The sequence below is a fragment of the Felis catus genome, chromosome C2 (genome assembly GCF_018350175.1).
Source record: "Felis catus isolate Fca126 chromosome C2, F.catus_Fca126_mat1.0, whole genome shotgun sequence".
NCBI lineage: Eukaryota > Metazoa > Chordata > Mammalia > Carnivora > Felidae > Felis > Felis catus.
In genome coordinates this window covers 58,117,520-58,140,031 of record NC_058376.1, presented here as the reverse complement: position 1 = coordinate 58,140,031, position 22,512 = coordinate 58,117,520, and the positions used below count along the sequence as shown (strand labels likewise).

At 40.0% G+C, this 22,512-nt stretch overlaps 1 protein-coding gene across 8 annotated transcripts in view; it reads right to left on the bottom strand.

The window, feature by feature from the left end:
• CD96 (CD96 molecule) overlaps window positions 1-22,512 on the bottom strand; it is a 98,326-nt gene that overhangs the window by 16,221 nt on the left and 59,593 nt on the right. For all 8 annotated transcript variants that reach the window (XM_023260120.2, XM_045036913.1, XM_023260122.2 and 5 more), the window contains 2 exons: window positions 3,614-3,682; window positions 3,018-3,098 (listed from right to left, as the gene is read on the bottom strand). In XM_023260120.2, the coding sequence (XP_023115888.1) occupies window positions 3,018-3,098; window positions 3,614-3,682 (150 nt within the window). The remainder of the gene's footprint in view (window positions 1-3,017; window positions 3,099-3,613; window positions 3,683-22,512) is intronic.

The window sequence follows — 22,512 nt, the reverse complement described above, 5'->3', positions numbered from 1 at the left end:
TAAAAAATCAAATGAATAAAATAAAGGAAATCATTAGACACCAAGTATTATTCTGAGAATGAAAGTATGGGATAATTTATATGTAATTATAGCATAAATTTAAGTTGGAGTTCAGCTTTTTCCTATAATATTGTCCAATAACCTTTTATCAGCATTGCTACATAATTCCCGCCATAACCAACAAGTATTAATTCATTTATCTATTCAACAATATTTGTTGAGCACCAACTATATACCTTAGGCACTGAGGATACAAGTAAGCAACAACAACAAAAAAGATCTCATGGACTTAACTTGTATTATACTATCAAGAATCAAGGATGACAAACTAGTGTAGGTAAAGGAGAGCTTCATCAAGTTCATTAGAAACTCAACTTGATGTTAACACCATAGAAGATAAATGTTAGTCTATTAAGTATGGACTTTCATCCCCGATCTAAGATTTTTAATCTCAATTTATATCTGATGGGTAAAAATTTTCCAGCAAGTACCCTTGTCTACACAATAAGATGTACCGGCTAGCTTAGCACAGCATGGCTATTGTTTGGATTGGCTTCATAATATTGCATTGAATTATGATCTCATCTTATTCCACATTCTCTTATTATTAGACATATTTTTCCTTAACACCCCCAGACCCCCACTCACACACACAGATTTTTGGACTATTATAATAAATTACAAACATTATGCCTTCTTCTTGTCTCATTCCTTGTATGCCCTTTGCAAAGCAAATGCTGTTCTGCATGCTATGTCCATTATTCACTTGCTTTTACAGTTTTTAAGTATTTATCATATATTATGCTTAAGCCACATGGTGTCTGGCTGTACTTGCTTTAAAATTTTATTTAAAAATATCATTCCATATATTGTCACCTGGCATTGACTTTTTTGACTCATTACAATGTTACTAAGATCCATTCATGCTGTTGCATGTGGCTGTCATCTACTCATTTTTCATTGCTCTCCAGTATTTTATTCTAGGACTATGCAACAACTTATCTATTCTCTTGGATATGGCCACTTAGGTTATGTATAGTTTTTGCTATCAGTGTTTTCCCTGACATTTGTGTACACATCTCCTGGATAGGTATACTAACGTGTGTGTTGGGGGGTGAAGTATACATTCAGGAGTGGAATTGTTGGCTGGTAGGGTATGAAAATGTTTGGCTTTAAAATATCATGTCAAAATGATGGGAAATGATGGTACCAGTTTATACTTTCACCAGCAATATATAAGAAATTGGCAATTTCAGACTTCTTAATTTTTGTTGGTTGATTATATGTGAAATGGTTATCTGATTCGAGTCTTCATTTGCATTTCCTGATTGTTAGGTTATGCGCCTCTTTGGATGTTTTCTAGCCACCGTGGTATATCTTTGGTGATGTGCCTTTCTGCTCATCTTCTAATGTTTTTGCATTTTTCAAAATTGATCTGCAGCCATTCTTTATATACTCTTGGTATAAAGTTCTGCTCCTTTGTCAATTATGTATTCTTGATCAGTTTTCAGTGATCAGTAATATAATGTGGCAAATATCCACTCCCACATGATAGCTTGCCTTTTTTTTTACTTTTGCTAAGGCGTCTTTTGATGAAAATAATTTTCTTAATTTTATTATATTCTAGCTTTTCTATCATTTTTATGGTTCGTGCTTTATGTCTCTTTTTTAAGCCCTTCCTTACCCCAAAGCCAAAAGGAAGTTCACTTTTATTTTACTACATGCTTTAATGTTTTGCTTTTGACATAAAGATCGTATGTGCCGCGGAGCTTATTTTTCTGTCATGTGCATGGCAGACATATATTTTAATACTTTTTTCCTTATAAATAATCAATGTTTCCAGATCCATTTGCTAATCGCCTCTTCTTTTCACAGGAATGTGCCACGCCACCTCTGGTTACACCTATTTGTGGATCTCCGGGGGTGCTCTGTCTTCTGAGCACCTTTCACTTCTTGCGCTTGGGCACTGAATTCACAGGTGTCTATTATATTAACATATATACTAAAAGAAATACATTACACTAAATTAAATCATGCACGGACCAATGGTGAAAGTGTGTCCTGAATTAAGAATTATGCTTAATCCAAATGTGTGCACCTGAAGTCCGCAAAAGAGATAAAATCAATAACTAATGCGACAAAGAGCAATATCACACATGTTCCTTTTTGCTCTTCGATTAATTTCCTAAGGACAAGTTCCCAGCTTTTTGCTCTTCGATTAATCTCCTCAGGACAAGTTCCCAGCAGTGAGATGACTGAGCCAGTGGGTATCAAAGACTTTTAGAGGCTTTAAACGTACAACTTAAATGCTTCCCTAAACGAGACACACACCTTCACTGTTTGTGCAAAAGGGCCTAGTAGCGAAATCCAGAGTTCTGCACCAGCGGCCCCTGGGGGCTTTGCTGCAGCCACAGCCCTTGCCACTGGCCTACCACACAGACAGATCCTCATCTCCTACCACTAAGAGGCAGTGCACTTCCTCTTTAGATCCTGTTGCTCCCTGCCAAAGCAGCATCAGCACAGGCTGCTGAGAGGCAGCCAGATTAAATGGCCAGACCCTTTCTGTGCCTCACACTGGGCCCCCTCTTCTCATTGTCGTTAGTGATATGTGTACTCTGGATACGTCACTCTTTCCTCAGATACACTCATAGTCTGCTCTTTCGTCTCCATTAGGTATGTTTTTACTCAGATGTCACCTTCCTCAGTAAAGCCTGGCAAAACCACCCTATTTAGAACAGCAACCCACCCTCACACCTGATTCTCATGGTCTCCCTCCCGCTGCTTTATTTATTCCCGATCACTCATCACCGTGTGCCCGTCTCTCTTCCGCTGGAATTTGGAACTTAGCTCCGTTTTGTTCACAGATGTATCCCTGGCAACTAACTGCAGCAGTGCTTTAAACACAGTAGATGCTTTGTTTAGTGTTTGTTAATATGATTATGAACAGAGCACGTAGTGGTTGTCCATTATAGGTGTCGGATGAATTAATGAGGTCCAGAAGACCCCAAGGGACTCACAGTCACGTGTACAGTTTTTGGTATCTTTCCCGCTTGAGGTCCAGTAGTTGAAGCCTTGGGTAGTCGCATTGGAATTGCTGGCTGAAAGACAAAATTCTCAGAATCCAACCTTTTTTGTACAGCTGTAATTTGACTTTACTTTGATGTGCTGAATTTTTAATCTATGTGACTTTGGGGAAATCTGAAATTGAAAATATGCTTTCCTACACGGGAACACAGCTGGCATATTAAGCAAAAGCTCCGTAGTTTATGTTTAATGCCGACTTGTCACTGATTTTCTTTTTCTGTTCCTGTCACCAACTCAGATCACTGGGAGTACTGTCAAGATTACTTTAATGCTATCTTAAAATTCCATGAGAAATGAGAAGTGCAGTATAATAATTCACCAACCCGTATTTTTAAGATTACAGTGATTGTCATATCAATATATAGCCACAATTTAGATTACAATTTGCCACTGAGCAACTCAAAACCAAAATATCAAACATTAAATGACAATTGTAGCCTTTTGCCCAAACCTCAACATTGTCATAGCTATACTAAAACTTGTGTTTTGTCTCTTTTCAGTCACATAAGGAAAGCCTTGCTGTACTCACCTTGAGGGATGGTATTTGGAGTCGATGTACCCACGTCTCCAAGGGTTGTTGATGAGGTAGCTGGATATCCTATTTTGAAAACAAATTTCCCAAAGTGTTAAGGTATATACATTCCCATGTTTGATATGCCGCTGTAATTAACAAGGGTGGCACGCAGAGCATGGAATATCAGAATCAGAAAGAACCTTGGGGAATACCGTGCCTACTGCCTTCATTTTATAAACGATGCAACTGAGTCCAAAAGGCATATGCTTGTGGCTACATACCCAATATTCAATATCATTTCTGTGATATTAACTCAGTTCTCCAAGTGTATCACATTCACACTTTCAAAATATGATGTTTTGGTGTCTTTTGTGCGCCAGGCTCCAGTCTACATTCAACAATGAACATGAGGTGCTTGTCCTCACGGAAATTACCTTGTACTGAGTTTTCACGATTGTACATATTTTAATATGCTCAATATGGTTACATATCTACGTTAGTTCTTAGCTTTCAAAAATCATCCCCATGTTTACAGTCTATCATTTCCCATTCTTCCCCTCTCTCTTTTCCTCCCAAAGTGAAAGACCAATTCATATTCATTTGAAAATACCTCAGGGGATGAAGCAAGATAGATTGAAAATGAAAAGTACCCAATCACACTCCATTTGAAAACATGGTTTATCTCTTGGGAAAACAAATGTTTAATGCATTTATTTTTGTGTATTTCTCCTTTGTTTCAAAAATATATTTAAGGTCGCATACATAAATACTCAATTCAAGAAGACAAAAGAAGTAGATAGAAAGGGAAACTAAAGCCAAGGAAAATATGGTTAGAAAAAGTATGTTAACCTCTGTCTAAACCTGAGTGGGGATGGTACACAAAATGCATTTCTTGATGGCATGTACTCTTAACAGATGTGGATCCCACATTTCATCAGAACTTTCTAGTAACTATGCTAAGAAATAAAGAGTATATGTTCTGGCGTTTGTGGCCATCATAACAACAATTTTCAAAAGAAACACAGCAATTCTTTTTATTATGATTAAAAAATAAATTTCTCACCTGTCTTTTAAAAAAGAATACTGTATACTGTGTATAACATTCTGAAAAATATCCCCATAGTATGGTGGTCAGTATGCTCATTCACCTGTAAGCTTTAGATAGTAGTGAATGGTATCCCAGCCTCCCAGGTACCTCAGCTCTGGCAAATCACATGCTTAAATAAAAAACATGGGTGGGACGCCTGGGTGGCTCAGTCGGTTAAGCGTCCAACTTCGGCTAAGGTCACAGTCTTGCAATCCGTGAGTTTGAGCCCCGTGTAGGGCTCTGTGCTGACAGCTCAGAGCCTGGAGCCTGTTTCAGATTCTGTGTCTCCCTCTCTCTCTGACCCTCCCCGTTCATGTTCTGTCTCTCTCTGTCTCAAAAATAAATAAACATTAAAAATTAAAAAAAAAACATGGGTAATCAAATCCCTAAAAAAAAAAATACATGTAGGACCCATTGATAAATTGGCCTCATGGTTTATGCATCTATAACTAATTTAGAGAAATGATCAACAACAATTGTTTTGCAATCCTGCTAATGAACACCAAAGACACGCTCTGCCCAAGCTTTGTGAATAGTCAGATATGGGGAGATGCGTTAGAGGCTGCTTCAGATGGTGCCATATGAGGAACTAAAATGGGCAACAAGCATCAGGGTGGCAGAAAAAATGTTTTGAATACTGAATATGCACAGCTTCATTTACCCAGCAAATACTTATTGAGTGCTCAGTGTGTACGAGAATTGGGGATGACATGGAGAGAGAAACACTGCCCTTGTTCCCAGAGTTTAGTGAGAATAAAGGTCAGCGTGGCAGACTATCAGCTGACCACCAAGCCCATTCTTCTCTCTGGTGTGCATGAACTGCATCTCCTAGCTTCCTGTGCGGTCGGTTAGCTATGGCCATGTACTATGTCTTAGCCAGTGGGACGTGAATAGGAGTGATGGTTGTCATTTCAAGGCCTGATGTATAAAGCCTCCCATGTAAGATCCTCCATGATCTTCCCTCCTGTACTATCAGATATTATGATGCTGGGGGGCATAGAAGCCCGCGAATGAAAGGTGACAGAACTGCCAGAAACCTGGGTTCTTGAATGACTGTGTCATTCCAGCTACTGGATCACAGAATGAATTTGAATTTCATTTCTCTCACTGAGATGGCTCTACCTTTGTCCCTATCTGCAGCAATTCCTTCGGTAACCTGTTTTAAAATTTTTGTATTGTGATGTACTTTAAAATTTTTTTTTTCAACGTTTATTTATTTTTGGGACAGAGAGAGACAGAGCATGAACGGGGGAGGGGCAGAGAGAGAGGGAGACACAGAATCGGAAACAGGCTCCAGGCTCTGAGCCATCAGCCCAGAGCCTGACGCGGGGCTCGAACTCACGGACCGCTCGGACGCCCAACCGACTGCGCCACCCAGGCGCCCCTGTGATGTACTTTTAAAGTAACCTCATCTTCTTTTTAAAACAAGGCAAGGAAAAATTGCATAGAAGGATAGAAACGACTAGTCATAAGTAATCTTTGGATACTGTGAAATACTGAGAGATAGGTGTTTCTCCTAATTAATAGAGGAAGAAGAGGCGAAGGCAAAAGGGAGAAAGAAGGAGAAAGAGAAGAAAGACTCTATCCAGTTTTTGAGAAATTCTCAGAAGGACGAAAAGAAGGATCTCTTTACTCTGGGACTCCATTCCTCATGTAGGAGAGAGTGAAACTTTTATTGTTGGTGGCGGTCTATTATCTCACCTCCCACAGACCAGTATCATTCATTCTTCTTCCTTCCTTCCTTCCTTCCTTCCTTCCTCCCTCCCTCCCTCCCTCCCTCCTCCCTCCCTCCCTTCCTTCCTTCTTTCCTCCCTCCTTCCCTCCCTCCCTCCCTTCCTCCCTTCCTCTCTCCCTCCCTCCCTTCCTCCCTCCCTCCCTTCCTCCCTCCCTTCCTCCTCTCTTCCTTCCTTCCTTCCTTCCTTCCTTCCTCCCTCCTTTCCTTCTCCCTCCCCTCTCATTCTGAGACCTAACCTCCACAGAATTCACTGAGTGATTACATAAGTGAAAGCAGAAAGGAATGGTTTTAAAGTGGTGATATGATAACAATGGTGATAATAATGATGAAGAAAAAGAACTAAGAGGTACTCATCAGAGACCTTTGTATTTATTTGTAGGCAATATTGCTGTTACCTAGAAATCTCAGTCTAATAAGCAACTGCCAATCACATTTTAAAATACCTCTTACTTGCAAGCAATGGACACTTTCCCCAGCCCGCGATTGCCCACACTGACCATTAGCTCCACGTGATTTAATTCTGTCAGGAATCAGTGGAATCCTGATGACATGGGATAACTTGACTGAGAATTTCATGTGGATTAAAATGACTGATTACATTTCTTTCCTGGAGAATCAGCAAATAATGTGACATAAATCCTAGCTTACTGCAAGTTTACTGCAGGGAAAGGAGAATTCATTCATTCCACTGCATCTGCATGTTGTTCTTGGACCACGTGAGAGGAGGAACACTGACTGCCCCAGGCTCACATGCCACCTTGATCTTTGTGTCACTGTGTCTCTTGCCTGGCATACATATCAGTGCAGCTTTATGCTTCCTCTCACAGGCCTGCAGAGTTTGTTGAGGGCTGAATGTGTGCCAATAAGCTTCTGGGAACAAAAGGATCAATGACACCCCGTCATATCGCTAAGAAGTCCAAGCTCATTTCAGTCTTATTGGTCTCCAGCTGAATTTGGCTTGAGTCTTGGCCTGAGGGTCTGTACCTGGTTGCACAGGTTTTTGAAAGAATGATCCCTTTACCATGAGACCCTGATCCTCATGTGCAAGTCAGAGCTGAAGCCATTTAGAAAACTGTCTAGTACTTTAGGTAAATTAAATCCCACTCACTCCCCTTGGCTTTACACTATGCTTCAAGGTCCTTTGGCATTACGTGACCTGACCTCCAACAGTCTCCACGTTGTTATCTCCTGCTACCCCCTTCCTCTGTTCTGTCACTTATTGACCCAGCATTTGGGAGCCTCTATCTTCCAGGCATTGTGCTTGGGACTGGCGGCCCTCCTCTGGAGTTGAAGTTCAGAGCATACGGACATCAACCAAAGAATCACAGAAACCAGTCCAAATATGAGGACAAGTGAAAGAGGAAACGGCTTATGCAGTCTCAGGAAGGCTTCCCTGGGGAATGTAGCAGACTCGAGTGGGAGCAGGGGAGGGGTGGTGGGAGCCTCTAGGCAGAGGACACAGACAGTGCAAAGGCCCCATAGGCGGTCTCACGCACTGTTAGCAATAGCAACGTGTGGGGCGTGTCTATCAGGGCTGGGCCTTTGTAAGCCCTCAAGGAGGGTTTGTTCTGTGTGATGAACTGAACTGAGTATGAGATTGTGAGCCACTGCTTGTCACAGTGCACACCCATGGCCTCAGCCGCAGAGGACAGTGATCAAACTGGCCCGCTAGTGGCAGAAACACTGCTTGTTTCTCAGCGTTGTTTTGTTTGGCTGTTTTTGCTTTTAGAAGAAATCTCTTCCTAGGGCCTGGCCTGGAGATCCGTAACTGTAAGAGGACACAATCGGCGGTCTTTTGACATCAAATAGAGCACTTTAAAAGAATTCTATTTCTATTCCTCTTAGCCAAGTCTTTAAGGTTCATGTTGATCATATATTTCAGCATGTGAATAAAGCAGCTTGTTTTTTTTTTTTTTTGTCTTTCTGTTTCAAGGTTATATTTATACTCATAATAGAGCAAAGCTTCTTCAGCACTCAATACTTGGTTCTATATTATGACATACTGTGTAGGCGAGTAATATGCCAAACCCAGTGACAGAGTTGCTTGCTTTGTTTGCTGGTTGCTTATATGATCTTCAGTTTGAATGCTTATTGTTATTAAACCTTGCAAGCATCCAGAGATACATAACAATAACCCATGTTTCAGGAAAAAAGAAGGGGTTTGGGAGAAAAACACTACTTTGCACAAAATGCCTTGCTTATATTAATTTGAAAACTGCCATGAGGTTAGATGAGAAGTTTCAAAACTTTCCTAGCCCATTCCTGTTTCAACTTAAAAATGTTTTTCCACGGAAATTAAAAATTACCCCTTTATGTTATCACTAGAAATTCAATTAAGTTAGAAGACAGCTCTAGTCAGTTCCGAGTTAAATGGAGGAGACAGAATCATGTTCTTTAAGAGCTAATTCTGGTTGGCTCCTTGTGACATTATGAAACAGAATGGAATCTCTTCATCTGGACTCCTACCATCTTCCTGGTGACTGTCCCTCTCGCTGCCGGAGAAGGGAAACAAAGGGAAATGCTGGAGGTCTCATGGAGGGTTAATTTGGGGGAAATGCTGCAATATTTTCCAAACAACTTAACATTTTAAAGATCATTTAATATGAACTTACTCTGTACCAAATGAGAGAGACAGGTGAGCAGTCATTGATGCAAGGTAAGTGGAGGATAAAAGTTAAAATGGTAATTAAAAAAAAAAATAAATTGTGATTTGGTCATTGTTTCCTCCTTCAAGGAGATAAAAAATACAAGTAGAGGTCTTGATTTATTTTGAGATGAATTTTCTTTGCTGGACTCTTGTTCTGATCATGGCATGCCTTCCCAGACTGGCTTGTGTGGGTCTAGCTTTATAGATGCTCTTTATGCATTTACATATTTGATACTCAGAATAACCATATGAACTAGATAATACTAACTCCTGGTTTTTAAGGTGAGGAAACAGTATTTGAGAGGTAAAATGACTTGTCCAGATTACACAGCTAGTAGTCAGCAGAGACAGGAATTGAACTCAAGCCTGTCTGACACCAGAGACTATATTCATTCCACTCTGGTAGACTTATAAAGTATAGTTGGCCTTGCTGCAGAACCAGGGGGTAGCCCTGGAATTCAGTCATGGTCCCCAGCACACAACCTCCCAGGATAATTGATAGTCTGTGTGTCTCTCCCATCATCCTCTCTCAGCCTCCCATTGTAAGACTGCCCTGTCTTCAAGCCCTGACCAGGTGCCATTTTCTTTATAGAGCCTTCTTCCGCTCTCCCTGAAGCCTTTCCTTTGTTAATCTCTTCCTCCTCTGTGCTTGAAAAAAATATCCTTAAGCTCCAGGATATTTACTGAGTTATCAATACTTACTTACAGCCAGGTGTTACCACTGTTCTAGGTGACAGAGATACCTCAGCAGACAAATCAGACTGAAAAAAAAAAGGCCCTTATGGGATTCACTTTCTTGTGGGGACAAGCCAAACTAGTGAATTCTACAGGATGCTAAAAAATTCTGTGGAGAAAAATAAAGCAGGGAAAGGGGACTGGAAGTGAGATAGAGGAGGCTACAGTTTCGAATTAGGTGGTCACGGAAAGCCTCATTGAGAAGATGACATTTGAACAAAGATTGGGAGAAGATGAGAGTGGGAGCCATGTAGATTTTGGGGGAAAGAATTTTCTAGGCAGAGGGAAAAAGTAAAAAGGCCTGAGGTGGAAGCAACTCTGGTATGCTGTGGGAACAGTGAGAAGGCCAATTTGGGTGAAGCAAAGTGAGCAAAAAGGAGAGTAGTGGAAATATAATAAATTGGATATAACATGAAAACTTTCAGGCTAACTTTGTAGATATTTGCCCTTCCTTACCACCCATTTTCTTCCTCCATTAATGTGACCATGATCCTGGTGGGTTTTATTTACGTAAGTATCCATCTCAAGCAGGAGACACAGAATTCTAGGGCTAGATTATTTGTTTTTACTAAAACGCACACACACACACACACACACACACACACACACACACACAACTTAGACAAAGATAGACTGGTTAATTAATCAACCACTCTATTTCCTACTTTAGGTTCCTACCATGTTCCAAAGGGATTTATGGGGACAAATAATACAGTGTAACATTTTGAAACTTACAAACCAGGTACTATATTAGGTGTTCTGCATGACTACTACCTTCTGTTGCTTTTAATAATCCACTGAGAAAGGAACTACCCATATTAAAGTTCTTCCTTTTCTTCTTTCTCTTGTTTTCCCCTATTTTCTTCAAGCACCCACAACTTTGGCCATGCTTTTAAAGCTCTGTTTATTATTTGCCAATCCATTACACTGTTGGCAAGAACTATAGCTTTCTGTGGGTCATCTCCGTGGGTAAACCATCACCTTGTCATGGTTGCTTCATTTTCACAAAATTACTTTATCTACTATTTGCTTATTTTTTAATCATTTTATTTTTTTTTTCATTGTGAGAAGTGTACTCTTTAAACCTCATCACCTATTTCACCCATCCCCCCATCCACCTCCCCTCTGGTAATCATCAATTTGTTCTCTATAGTTAAGAGTCTGTTTCTTGGTTTGCTTCTCTCTGTTTTTCCTTTTGGTTATTTGTTTTGTTTCTTAATTCCACATATGAGTGAGATCATATGGTATTTGTATTTTTCTGACTGAGTCCTTGTGTTTAGCATTATATTCTCTAGCTCTATCCATGTTGTTGCAAATGGCAAGTTTCATTCTTTTTTATGGCTGAATAATATTTCATTATATGTATATATATCACATCTTCTTTATCCATTCATCTATTGAGGGATACTTGGGCTGCTTCCAGAGTTTGGCTATTGTAAATAACACTGTAATAAACATAGGGGTGTATGTATCCCTTTAAATTAGTGTTTTTGTATTTTTTTTTATTTTTATTAACACACACACACACACACACACACACACACATGCACAACTTAGACAAAGATAAGTTGTGTGTGTGTTTTAATAAATACCCAGTAGTGCGATTCCTGGATCGTAGGGTAGTCCTATTTCAATTTGCAGGGAAACTTCAAGTTTTCCACAATGGCTGCACCAATTTGCACTCCCACCAATAGTGCAAGAGGGTTCCTTTTCCTCTACATCCTCATCAATACTTGTTTCTTGTGTTTTTGATTTTAGCCATTCTGACAGGTATAAGGTGATATCTCATTGTAGTTTTGCTTTATATTTCCCTCATGATGAGTCACATTGAGCATCTTTTTATGTGTCTGCTGGATATCCGAATCTTTGGAGAAATGTCTATCCATGTCTTCTGCTCATTTTTTTAATTGGATTATTTGTTTCTTTGGTATTGAGTTGTATCAGTTCTTTACATATTTTGGATACTAACTCTTTATAAGATATATCATTTGCAGATATCTTCTCTCATTTAGTAGGTTGCCTTTTAGTTTTATTGACTGTTTCCTTTGCTGTGCAGAAGCTTTTTATTTTGATGTAGTACCAATAGTTTATTTTTGCTCTTATTTTCCTTGCCTCAGGTTTTTATTTTATTTTTTAAATAAAAAGTGTATATATTTAAGGTAACAACATGATTTGATATACACATACATAGTGAAATGATTAGTACAGTCAGCTAATTAACGTATCACTCCTCACATAGTAACAATTTATTTTTTTGTGTGATGAGAGCACCTGAAACTTACTCTGACCAAATTTCCAATATTCAATACAGTATTATAATTATCATGCTGTATATTAGATCTCCAGACTTATGAATCCTACATAATTCCAACTTTGTACGCTTTGACCAACATCTCCCCATTGTCTCTTCTTCCTTGCCCCAGGAATTACTGTTCTACACTTTGCTTCCATGTAGTTCACTCTTTTAGACTCTACTTATAAGTGAGATCATGCAGGGTTTTTTTCTGTCTGTCTTATTTCACTTAGTGTAATGTTGTCCAGGTTCACCCATGTTGTTACAAATGGCAGAATCTCTCTTTTTTTTTTTAAGGCTGAATCACACACACACACACACACACACACACACACACACACACACACGCACACAATTTCTTTACCCGTTCATTTGCAAATGGAAGCTTAGGGTGTTTCTATATCTCTTAGAGGTGACTGGTTTTCTTTTCTTTTCTTTTTTTTTTTTTTTTCTTTTCTTTGTGTCTATACCCAGAATAGAGATTACTGGATCACATAGTAGTTCTATTTTTTTATTTTTTTGAGGAACCTCAAAAACTGTTTTCCATAATGTTTTTCATATTGTTTTCCATAATAGCTACACCAGTTTACATTCCCACCAAGAGTGACGAGAGTTCTCTTTTCTCCATATCCTCACCAACACTTGTTATCTTTTATTATTTTCATCATCATCATCATCATCATTATTGGTAATAGTCATCCTAACAGGTGGGAGTTGATATCTCATTGTGGCTTTGAGTTGCATTTCTCTAACGACTAGGGATGTTGAGCATCTTTTCATGTACTTGATGGCTATTTGTATGTCTCCTTTGGAAAAATGTCTGTTTAGGTCCTTTGCCTATTTTTAATGAGCTGTTTTTTGTTTTGCTATTGAGTTGAATGAGTTCCTTATATATTTCGGATATTAGTCCCTTATCATATATGTGACTTAAAAGTATTTTCTCCCAATGTATAGGTTACCTTTACATTTGTCGTTTCCTTTGCTGTACAGAAGTTGTTTAGCGTGATGTAGTATACTTGCTTGTTTTTGCTTTTGTTGCCTAGGCTTTGGTGTCATATCTAAAAAATCAATGGCAAGGCCAATGTCAAGGAGGTTTTCTCCTATGTGTTCTTCTAAAAGTTTTATAGCTTCAGGTCTTATGTTTAAGTCTTTTACTTTATTTTGAGGTGATTTTTGTGTATGCTGTAATTCCATTCTTCTGCATATAGACATCCAGTTTTCCAAACACCATTTATTGAAGAGTCTATGCTTTTCTGTTGTGTATTTTTGGCACCCTTGTTAAAAACCGTTGACCGTATATGGTTGGGTTTATTTCTGGGCTCTCTATTCTGTTCTGTCAATCTATGTGTCTGTATTTATGCCAGCACCATACTGTTTTGATTACTAAAGGTTTGTAGTATACTGAGAAATCAGGAAGTATGATGTCTCCAATGCTGTTCTCTCTCAAGATTCCTTTGGCTATGTGACGTCTCTTGTGAATATAAATTTTAGGATTGTTTTTCCCTTCCTGTGAAAAAATACCATTGGAATTTTGATAGGGACTATACTGAATCTGTATATCACTTTGAGTAGCATGGACAATTTAACAATATTAAAATTTCCATTCCATGAACATCAGATGTCTTTCCATTTGTTTGTGTCTCCTTCAATTCCTTTCATCAGTGTTTCATAGTTTTCAGTGTACAAGTCTTTCACCTCCTTGCTTAAATTTATTCTTAAGTATTTTAGTCTTTTTGATGTTATTATAAATGTGATTGCTTTCTTGACTTCCTTTTTGGATAGATCATCATTGGTCTCACTGAATTTCTTTTAAAAGCTGAATTTTAATACCGAAGAGAATTTTCAAATGGACCTCTTTGTACCTTTGTTTTAGATGAGGTTCCAGAGGCTAAGAATGAGTTTATAGGGCAAGTCATTGTCACTTCTAAAGCAGAGTTCTGGACCACCTATGAGGGGCATGTGGAGTGTGTTCTGTTAACTATGGCCCATCATCAATCTCAAGACTTCATAGGGGCAGAAGTGCCCCAGGTGAGAATTTTTTAAAAGGTATATTTATTTATTTATTTATTTTGAGAGAGAGAGAGGAAGAGAGGGAGAGACAGAGAAAGAAGTGGTGGAGGGGCAGAGAGAGGGGGAAAGAGAATCCTAAGCAGCCTCTACATACTCAGCACTGAGCCCAACACAGGCAGGGCTGGATCTCAAGACCGACCAGGAGATCATAACCTGAGGTGAAATCAAGAGCCGGACCCTTAACCAACTGAGCCATCTTAGGCGCAGTGAGGATTTTTTTTAAACAGAGTTGTCAGTGTGCTACGAGTCAGGTCCCCTCTCACGTGGGTGGTGGGTAAAAGAAGAACCTGCCCCCTTACCTTAGCCCAAGTGAAGTGTGGTTTCAAGAGAACTACTCAGAGCTGTTGGCCTACGTGTCCTGGAGTTTGGGATGAAGAGGACCAGTGCCTGACTCAGGCTAAAGAGACTACACTGGGAGCCTATGCTTGACTAGTAGTGTTGAGAAGAGAGATATGGCCCTGTTGGAGAAGAGGAGCACTTCCACCAAATAGGAGGCCAAGGTGCATGTTTTCTCAGAGAAAACAGAATTCCATGGAAAGAAATCTCACCCAGGAATATCTGGAGGAGCAAACAGCTCCTAAGGGGACAGACCTCCAGCAGCTCATGGGCTATAGGGGGATAATAAACAGAAGCCTGGTGGAGAGGCAGGACCTGCATCCTGCATCAAGGGGACAATAGCCATGGGCCAGTCCCAAATTTCTGAGAAATTTGCCAGAGCGCCCCATGAGGTCAAGATGGCAATTTTTATTCTCCCCACCCACAGGGCACCTATGTCAGATTGCAGTCAGCCTGACAAGGAAGGTCTTTTTCATCTACCTCTCTCTTCTCTTCTGCATGCTATGACCCCTAAAGCAAGGCCTGAACCAGGAGTGGAAGACAGGACTGAGCTGGACAATCAAAAAGACATTTTCTCCACCCTCCACAGACATAAAACACACAACCTCACATCCCAGGCTTCTGCAGCTGAGGTACACCAACACACAGTGGGCAGAAAGGGAAGAAAGTTCTGGATCAAATTAGTTTTTGCAAGTTTTGACACTACATTTGTCAAGGCTTTTTAATTATTGACACAAGTCTGTTCTTGAGTCTGAAAGGGACCAGACAACATTTATTATATGAAAATCACCAAAAAAAGCTTTCAGAGTCTAGGGAGAAATTATTCAACAGAGCTCATTTGGACAGGGAATAATGGGGAAAGGAAAAATCTTTTTTTTTTTTTTTTTTTTGCTAATTTTACCCACTTTGGCTTATTTATTCAACAAAATGTAAAAGTGAAAGTTATTTGTAAGTTCAGGCTGCTGCTGTGATCTTGTTTGTCAAGCTCAAAGGTCCGAGACTTTGCCTTACTTTTTTTTTTTTTTTGAGAGAAAGAGAGAGAGAGAGAGACAGAGCATGAGCAGGGGAGGGGCAGAGAGATGGAGACAGAATCTGAAGCAGGCTCCAAACTTCGAGCTGTCAACACAGAGCCTGATGCAGGACCCAAACTCATCAACGGTGAGATCATGACCTGAGCCGAAGTGGAACGCCTAACCGACTGAGCCACCCAGGCACCCCGAGACTTTGCCTTATTTCTATGTAAAACTGAATCTGAAAATATAATTTGTTTTTTCAGATAGTAACATTTGCACTTAACATCCTATTCTCTTGACATAGCGTCTAGCCACATAGCCACCTAGCCTTTCCTGCAAATGTGTTACTATACCCCATCAATGCACCTGCAGCACAAAGAGCCTTTAAACTCATAATGATATTAACTGGAGAACGGCACTTAAAAGAATATAGGCCATCAACTACATCTAAACACATGTGAGTTGGCTTCATCAAGCCCTAATGTCAGCATTATGTGCATACTGACCTTTACACCAGCATAAAGGAAATACATGGTGTGAAATCTTAATCTCTGCTCAAGACCCTTTGCCCATGGGAGGCAGATTGTTTGGGGAACGTGTGTTCACTGAATGGCTAAAGCAGTGTGTATTACTGGATTTCTGGTCTAGGAAGGGTTTCTAGGACCCGGTTGGGGGAAATGACAGGAAGCAGGACAGAGCTCATCACACATTGTGTGGAGCGTTTAGAGACACTCAATACTTTATGAAATGGACAGAAGAATAGGTCAACTGGTAGTTTTTTCCCCCAGAGCTACCTTGCTCCCAAGGAGGAAAACTGGATAAACCAATACTCAAAGTAAACTAGTCATCAAGAAGGCTACCCTTGGCTTATGGGGGACGGGTATGGAAAAAAATGAGAAACTCTTTAACAACTTGCAACATGAGCCCCAGGTGCAAGGTGGTTGAGAAGATGCAATGATGAGAATTTCCCAGGATTAAAGGAGAGCGCCGGAGTTTTGTATGAATTCTGTGCATATCTCTGGGCAATGAAATTATATTATAATAATGTTGAAAAGGGAAGGATAATGGATGGAAGAGGATTTTTTCTCCAATTTATTTCTGACTGAGGAAATGTTAGCCCCACTTCTGGAGGCTGCATTTCTCAGAAAACACTGATCCAGAGAAAAGAAAGATTAATATAGGCATAACTGTCATGTTGACCTTTTCATATCAGCTATACCAGCTTCACACAGGAATGGATTTATTCAGTGTCTAAAGATATTTATTGAGCACCCATCCTGTACTGTCAGAGGCAGTAGGGCTCAGGCTCTCAAACTTGTCTGGGCTCCAGCAATTTTTCTGGATCTAGAGCTGTTTCTATGACTTCAGTTAAGTTATTTAAACTTTTTGTGCCTCAATAGCTTCATCTGGAAAATGGGAATAATAATAGTGCCTGCAGTACACATTGCGCTGTTGGGTGAATTAAAAGAGATAATACATTTACTAGTTTAAAACGCTGCCAGGCACATCAGGGGCACTCAAATACTAACAGATATTATTAATATTACTGCTTAATACTATAATATAATTGGGGTAGTTGGTTAAATATTTAGGTAATTACCAGGCAAAAAACTGGTATGATAGTCTGCCAAAAAGCTTTTATTTATCCCTCATATTTAGGCAAACCAGCCATGCTGGATCTTCTGTTGAAGTACTCTCCATTGCTGCATACGCCCACTCTAGTTCAGATCATTATCACTTTACATCGCTTAGAATCTGCATCATTTGGTCTGCATGCTCTATCCTTGCTTCTATCACTTACCATACACATCATCTCTATGTCACCCATATTTTTCACATACTCACAAAGCCACGGTGGCTCTTTGTTGGCATTCCGTTCCAGTCCAAATCCTTGGCCCTTAACTGAAGCTCACCGTCACCTGGCACCTCACCTAAGCAAGCTGTGCCCACCCAACGAGCACTGTCAGCACTCACCCTGCTTGTCTTCTCATGCCCGACATTCATTTTATTTTATATCTGTGCTCAGGACGATTGTCTGAAGATCCATCTCTCATCTTTCTTCCACCTGAGTCTATATTTCCTTCCAGCTCCCTGTGCAGACCTCCCTGATTCCACCCTCCGCTGTTCCCAGCACTCCTCTACGTTGGCAGGCTAGCAAGCTTTCTCCAGAGCCCCTTCTTACTTTAACATCCAACGTCTCGACCTGCGACTGATCTTGTGATCTGCTTCCCCCAGTGATCTACATTTGACAATCTTGTGCGATGGCATATCTTCCGGTGTCATCCCTCAGCCATTCTGACATGCTTTCTCATAAATCATTAGTTTTGGTGCATCCCCTGGGAAGCTGCTGCCAACAGTCTGTACCTTTCAGTGTCTGATCCCCCACCTGATAAGGATCAGGTGTGCTTGCCTGGAGAGTTAGACAATGGTGAGAATCATCCTGGACCTGGTATTTTATTCGAAGTGTTTGGGGGTAGAAGGATCTAGACTGTGAGGACCAGCTAAAGCTTGAGAGAAGGCTTAATATCAAAACCAACATCATCAGGTCCAAGAGTCATGTGCAGTCATAAAAAGAGGCAGAGCCAAAAGGCCTGTGGCTCTGTGGACAGTGAAAGAGGATGCTAGGCAAGTGGGTCCTGCTAGATTGTAAGCTCTGTGCAACTGGATCCCTGCCTGTATTGTTCATCACTGTATCTCAGCACCTCTAAAGTTCCTGGCACCTTGCAGGCACTCAATGTGTATTTGTCGAACGAATGAATGTCTTGACCGATTGCCGGAATTTCTGAGGCCTGTTCTCTTAAGTCACACAACCTGTAGCCGATTCCAAGCCAGAGTTAGAAGGCATAGAGCTCTATTCAGCAGTGGGAGCCCTTGAGTCATGTACTGCCCCACCTGAGATTGGTCAGGTGTCTCTGACTGTTCCATCCCACTGGCTTGTCTCATCTCCCCATTTAGCCTGTCAGCCTCATGTCTTTTCCTAGGACAGTGCCGCCGTTGCAGCTGGGACTCAGAAGACACCATCAGTTCAGGTTGAAATGCACGGGGCTCCCTGGGTAACTCTTACAGTTGGCTCTGAGTTATAAGGGTCTCCTTCTCTAGTAGAAGAATATTGTTTCCATTACCTTACATTTGTTTAAAAAGTACCTTTTCGATGCAGAAGAAAAAAAAGATACAAACTGGATGTTTGCAGCAAGACATGTAGCTTAATAATTATGACTGAATTATACGGTGCATTCCATCTTAGAATTTGGACTGAAACCATAGGCTTTTGAAGTTGGTTTCCATGACATGTTCCATCCTGCTTCCTTTCTTAAAGAACACAAAGGGTGGATCCTCCCAGCTTCTGAGACATTGTGTGATTTCACAATCACCCTCCAGATTTTCAAGACAAAATTTGGATTTTTCAGTAGTAATTCGGGGTTTATCCTAAGAAAATAAGTTTTATTTAGCTATAATGAGCCACTGATTTAACATTTTTTTGACATTTCGGACTGAAAATTGTTCCAAACATAATTTATTATTATTATTTTGACAGAGGTCCAGATTTTGTAAAGTGAGAATAGCTACTCTTATTATACCTGAGCCTTGATCTAAAATAGGGTTTCTCCGGAAACCCTCTTGCACTGTTGGTGGGAATGCAAACTGGTGCAGATGCTCTGGAAAACTGTGTGGAGGTGCCTCAAAAAATTAAATATAGATCTACCCTATGACCCAGAAATAGCACTGCTAGGAATTTACCCAAGGCATACAGGAGTGCTGATGCATAGGGGCACTTGTACCCCAATGTTTATAGCAGCACTTTCAATAGCCAAATTATGGAAGGAGCCTAAATGTCCATCAACTGATGAATGGATAAATATGTGATTTATATACACAATGGAATACTACTTGGCAATGAGAAAGAATAAAATCCTGCCATTTGTAGCAATGTGGATGGAACTGGAAGGTATTATGCTAAGTGAAATAAGTCAGTCAGAGAAAGACAGATCCCATATGTTTTCACTCATATGTGGATCTTGAGAAACTTAACAGAAGACCATGGGGGAAGGGTAGGGGAAAAAAGTTACAAACAGAGAGGGAGGGAAGCAAACCATTAGAGACTCTTAAATACAGAGAACAAACTGCGTGTTGATAGGGGTGGAGGAGAGGGGAAAGTGGGCGATGGGCACTGAGGAGGGTACTTGCTGGGATGAGCACTGGGTGTTGTATGGAAGCCAATTTGACAATAAATTATATTAAAAAAACAAAAAATAAAACAGGGTTTCTCAACCTCGGAACTATTGACATTTGAACCAGATAATTCTTTTTTGTGGTGGCTGTCATGTCCTGTGCCGTACAATATGTAGCAGCATCCTTGGCCTTGGCTAGTAGCACCCTTCCCCCAATCGTGGCAACAAGAAATGGCCCTGGCAAAATTTCCCTGGTGAGAACCACTGATCTCAAACAGTCCTGAGGTTCAGTGTGGTAGGATCTTTTCTTAAAGAGCTCTTGTGACTCTCTGGAATTTTCCCAACCATATCAGCTTAGTGTGACAATAGCTCAAGTAACATATGTTCCTACTTTTTGATAAATATGTTTATTTGACTGTATTCTCCTTCCCTAATACTAGAACTATTTTATATTGCAGGTTTCTTAAAGGGAACAAATGTCTTTTTCCTTTCCTTGCATTTCTTCACAGAAATAAGAATGATGTTTGGTCTGATAGAAGCATTTTAATGTATGCCAACTAACCCCATGGAAAACTCACCTAGAAGAAATGAATTTCTGCTTTTAACTGGCAGAATGTTAATGTCATGAGGGCATAGTTGTTCTCTTTTCTTTCTTTTTTTTTTTTAGTAGTTTTTTAAGTCACATTTTTATTTATTCATTCCTTTATTGAAGTATAATTGACAAATAAAATTTTAAGGTATTTAAAGTGTACATCATGGTGATTTGATCTACACATGCATTATGCAAGTCACGTTTTATTTTTATTTTTTTAATAATTTATTGTCAAGTTAGCTAACATACAGTGTATACAGTGTGCTCCTGGCTTCAGCAGTAGATTCCCATGATTCATTGCTTCCATACAACAGCCAGTGCTCATCCCAACAAGTGCCCTCCTCAGTGCCCATCACCCATTTTCCCTGCCCCCCAGCCCCCGACCGCCACCAGCTCTGTTTGTTCTCTGTATTTGACAGTCTCTAATGGTTTGCCTCCCTCTCTGTTTGTAACTTTTTTTTCCTTCCCTTCCCCCATGGTCTTCTGCTAAGTTTCTCAAGTTCCACATATGAGTGAAAACATATGCTATCTGTCTCTCTGACTGACTTTTCACTTAGCACAATACCCTCCAGTTCCTTCCAAGTTGTTGTGTATGTCAACTAACCCAACCCCATGGAAAACTCAGCTAGAAGAAATGAATTTCTGCTTTTAACTGGCAGAATGCTAATGTCATGAGGGCAGAGTTGTTTTCTCTTTTTGGTCCCTGTTGTATTCCTAGTACCTAGAACAGTACCTGGGATATAGTAAGTGCTTAATAAATATTTGGTAAATGAATTATATCACTTCCTTTCTAAAAAATATTAATTGAACTCCCAGCCTCATTTCCTTTGGGAGAACATTGAGAAACCTTAGGCTGGGGATTAAGGTTCTCTTTATTCTGCATTTTCTAGTCTTCTTTGCTACACAATCCCACCCACTGACGCAAGCTTATCTACTAACATTTTGTCAAGTTGTCACCCACATCCTCACCAACGATCAACTACTCACATTGTTCTCTTGGTTTAGAATGTTCTCTTCAAGCTCTCAACTGAGTCAAATAAATACAATACATACTTAAAGGGTCATCTTATTTTCTCTTTTTAGTAACATTTCTTGACTCCATGTACCCATGGGATCTCTCCTTACTTAAAACCGGAGACTTGCTGGTCTGCGCCTCTCCCTGAGCATTTTAATTCTGTAAGATGTAACACCTTTCACCTCACTATTTTGAATTATCATTTTTATGTGCACATATTATCTCTTTCCAAGTACACTGTGACCTTTTTGAAGGCAGGAACAAAATATCATCTCTTTTTCAAGACATCATGGAATCTATTAAATGACATTTATATAGTGAAGGAACAGTATTCTCATTAATTCTTTTATTCATTCATTTACTCTACTAGTATTTTTGTGTGTCTTCTCTGTGCTAAGCATATATTCCCTGTCCTCATGAAGTGTTCAGACCAGTTGGAGACAACCTGGTGTCACATGTGGATAGAACTGGATTTAGAGTCAGAAGACTTTGGTGTGAATACTAACTTTGTCACTTACTAGCTGTGTGATCATTTAAGCCCTCAGCATCTCAGTGTCTTCATCTGGAAAATGGGGACAATAATGCTTGCTCTGTCTACCTCTCATAATAAAGATCAAACCACATTGCATTTTATGTGCAAATATTTTCTAAATGACAGGACATGGTGGTTTTAATTTGTCTACAAATTCTTTGATACTCTTCCCTTCAAGAAGTGGAGCCTAAGTCTCTTCCTCTTGAGTATGAGCTGGACTTAATGCCTCACTTCTAACAGATACAATAAAACAAAATGATGCTGTGCAATAAAAAGGCAGTGTGGCTTTCGTCTTGGTTACTCTATTTCTTGAGTTAGTTGGTCTGAGGGAGGGCTGCTGCCATCATGTGAGAAACCTTTATGGAGAGAAACCATGTGGTGAGGAACGAAGGCCTTCGGACAACATGCTCAAACTTGAAAGCAGAACCCTCGGCCCCAGTCAGACCTTCAGATAACTAAAGACCCGGCCAACCCCACTTGACGACAACCCCACGAAGAAACCGGAGCCATATGACCCAGCTTAGCTGCTCCTGGATTTCTGACCCTAAAATCATGTAAGACAATCTATGTTTTAAAAGTTGCTAATTTGGGGAGTAATTTGTTATGTAGCACTGGATAACTGGATAATACGTGGAGTACTAAAGAAATTTAAGGCATTATTTTTGAATATGCAAATATTTGTTGAATGAA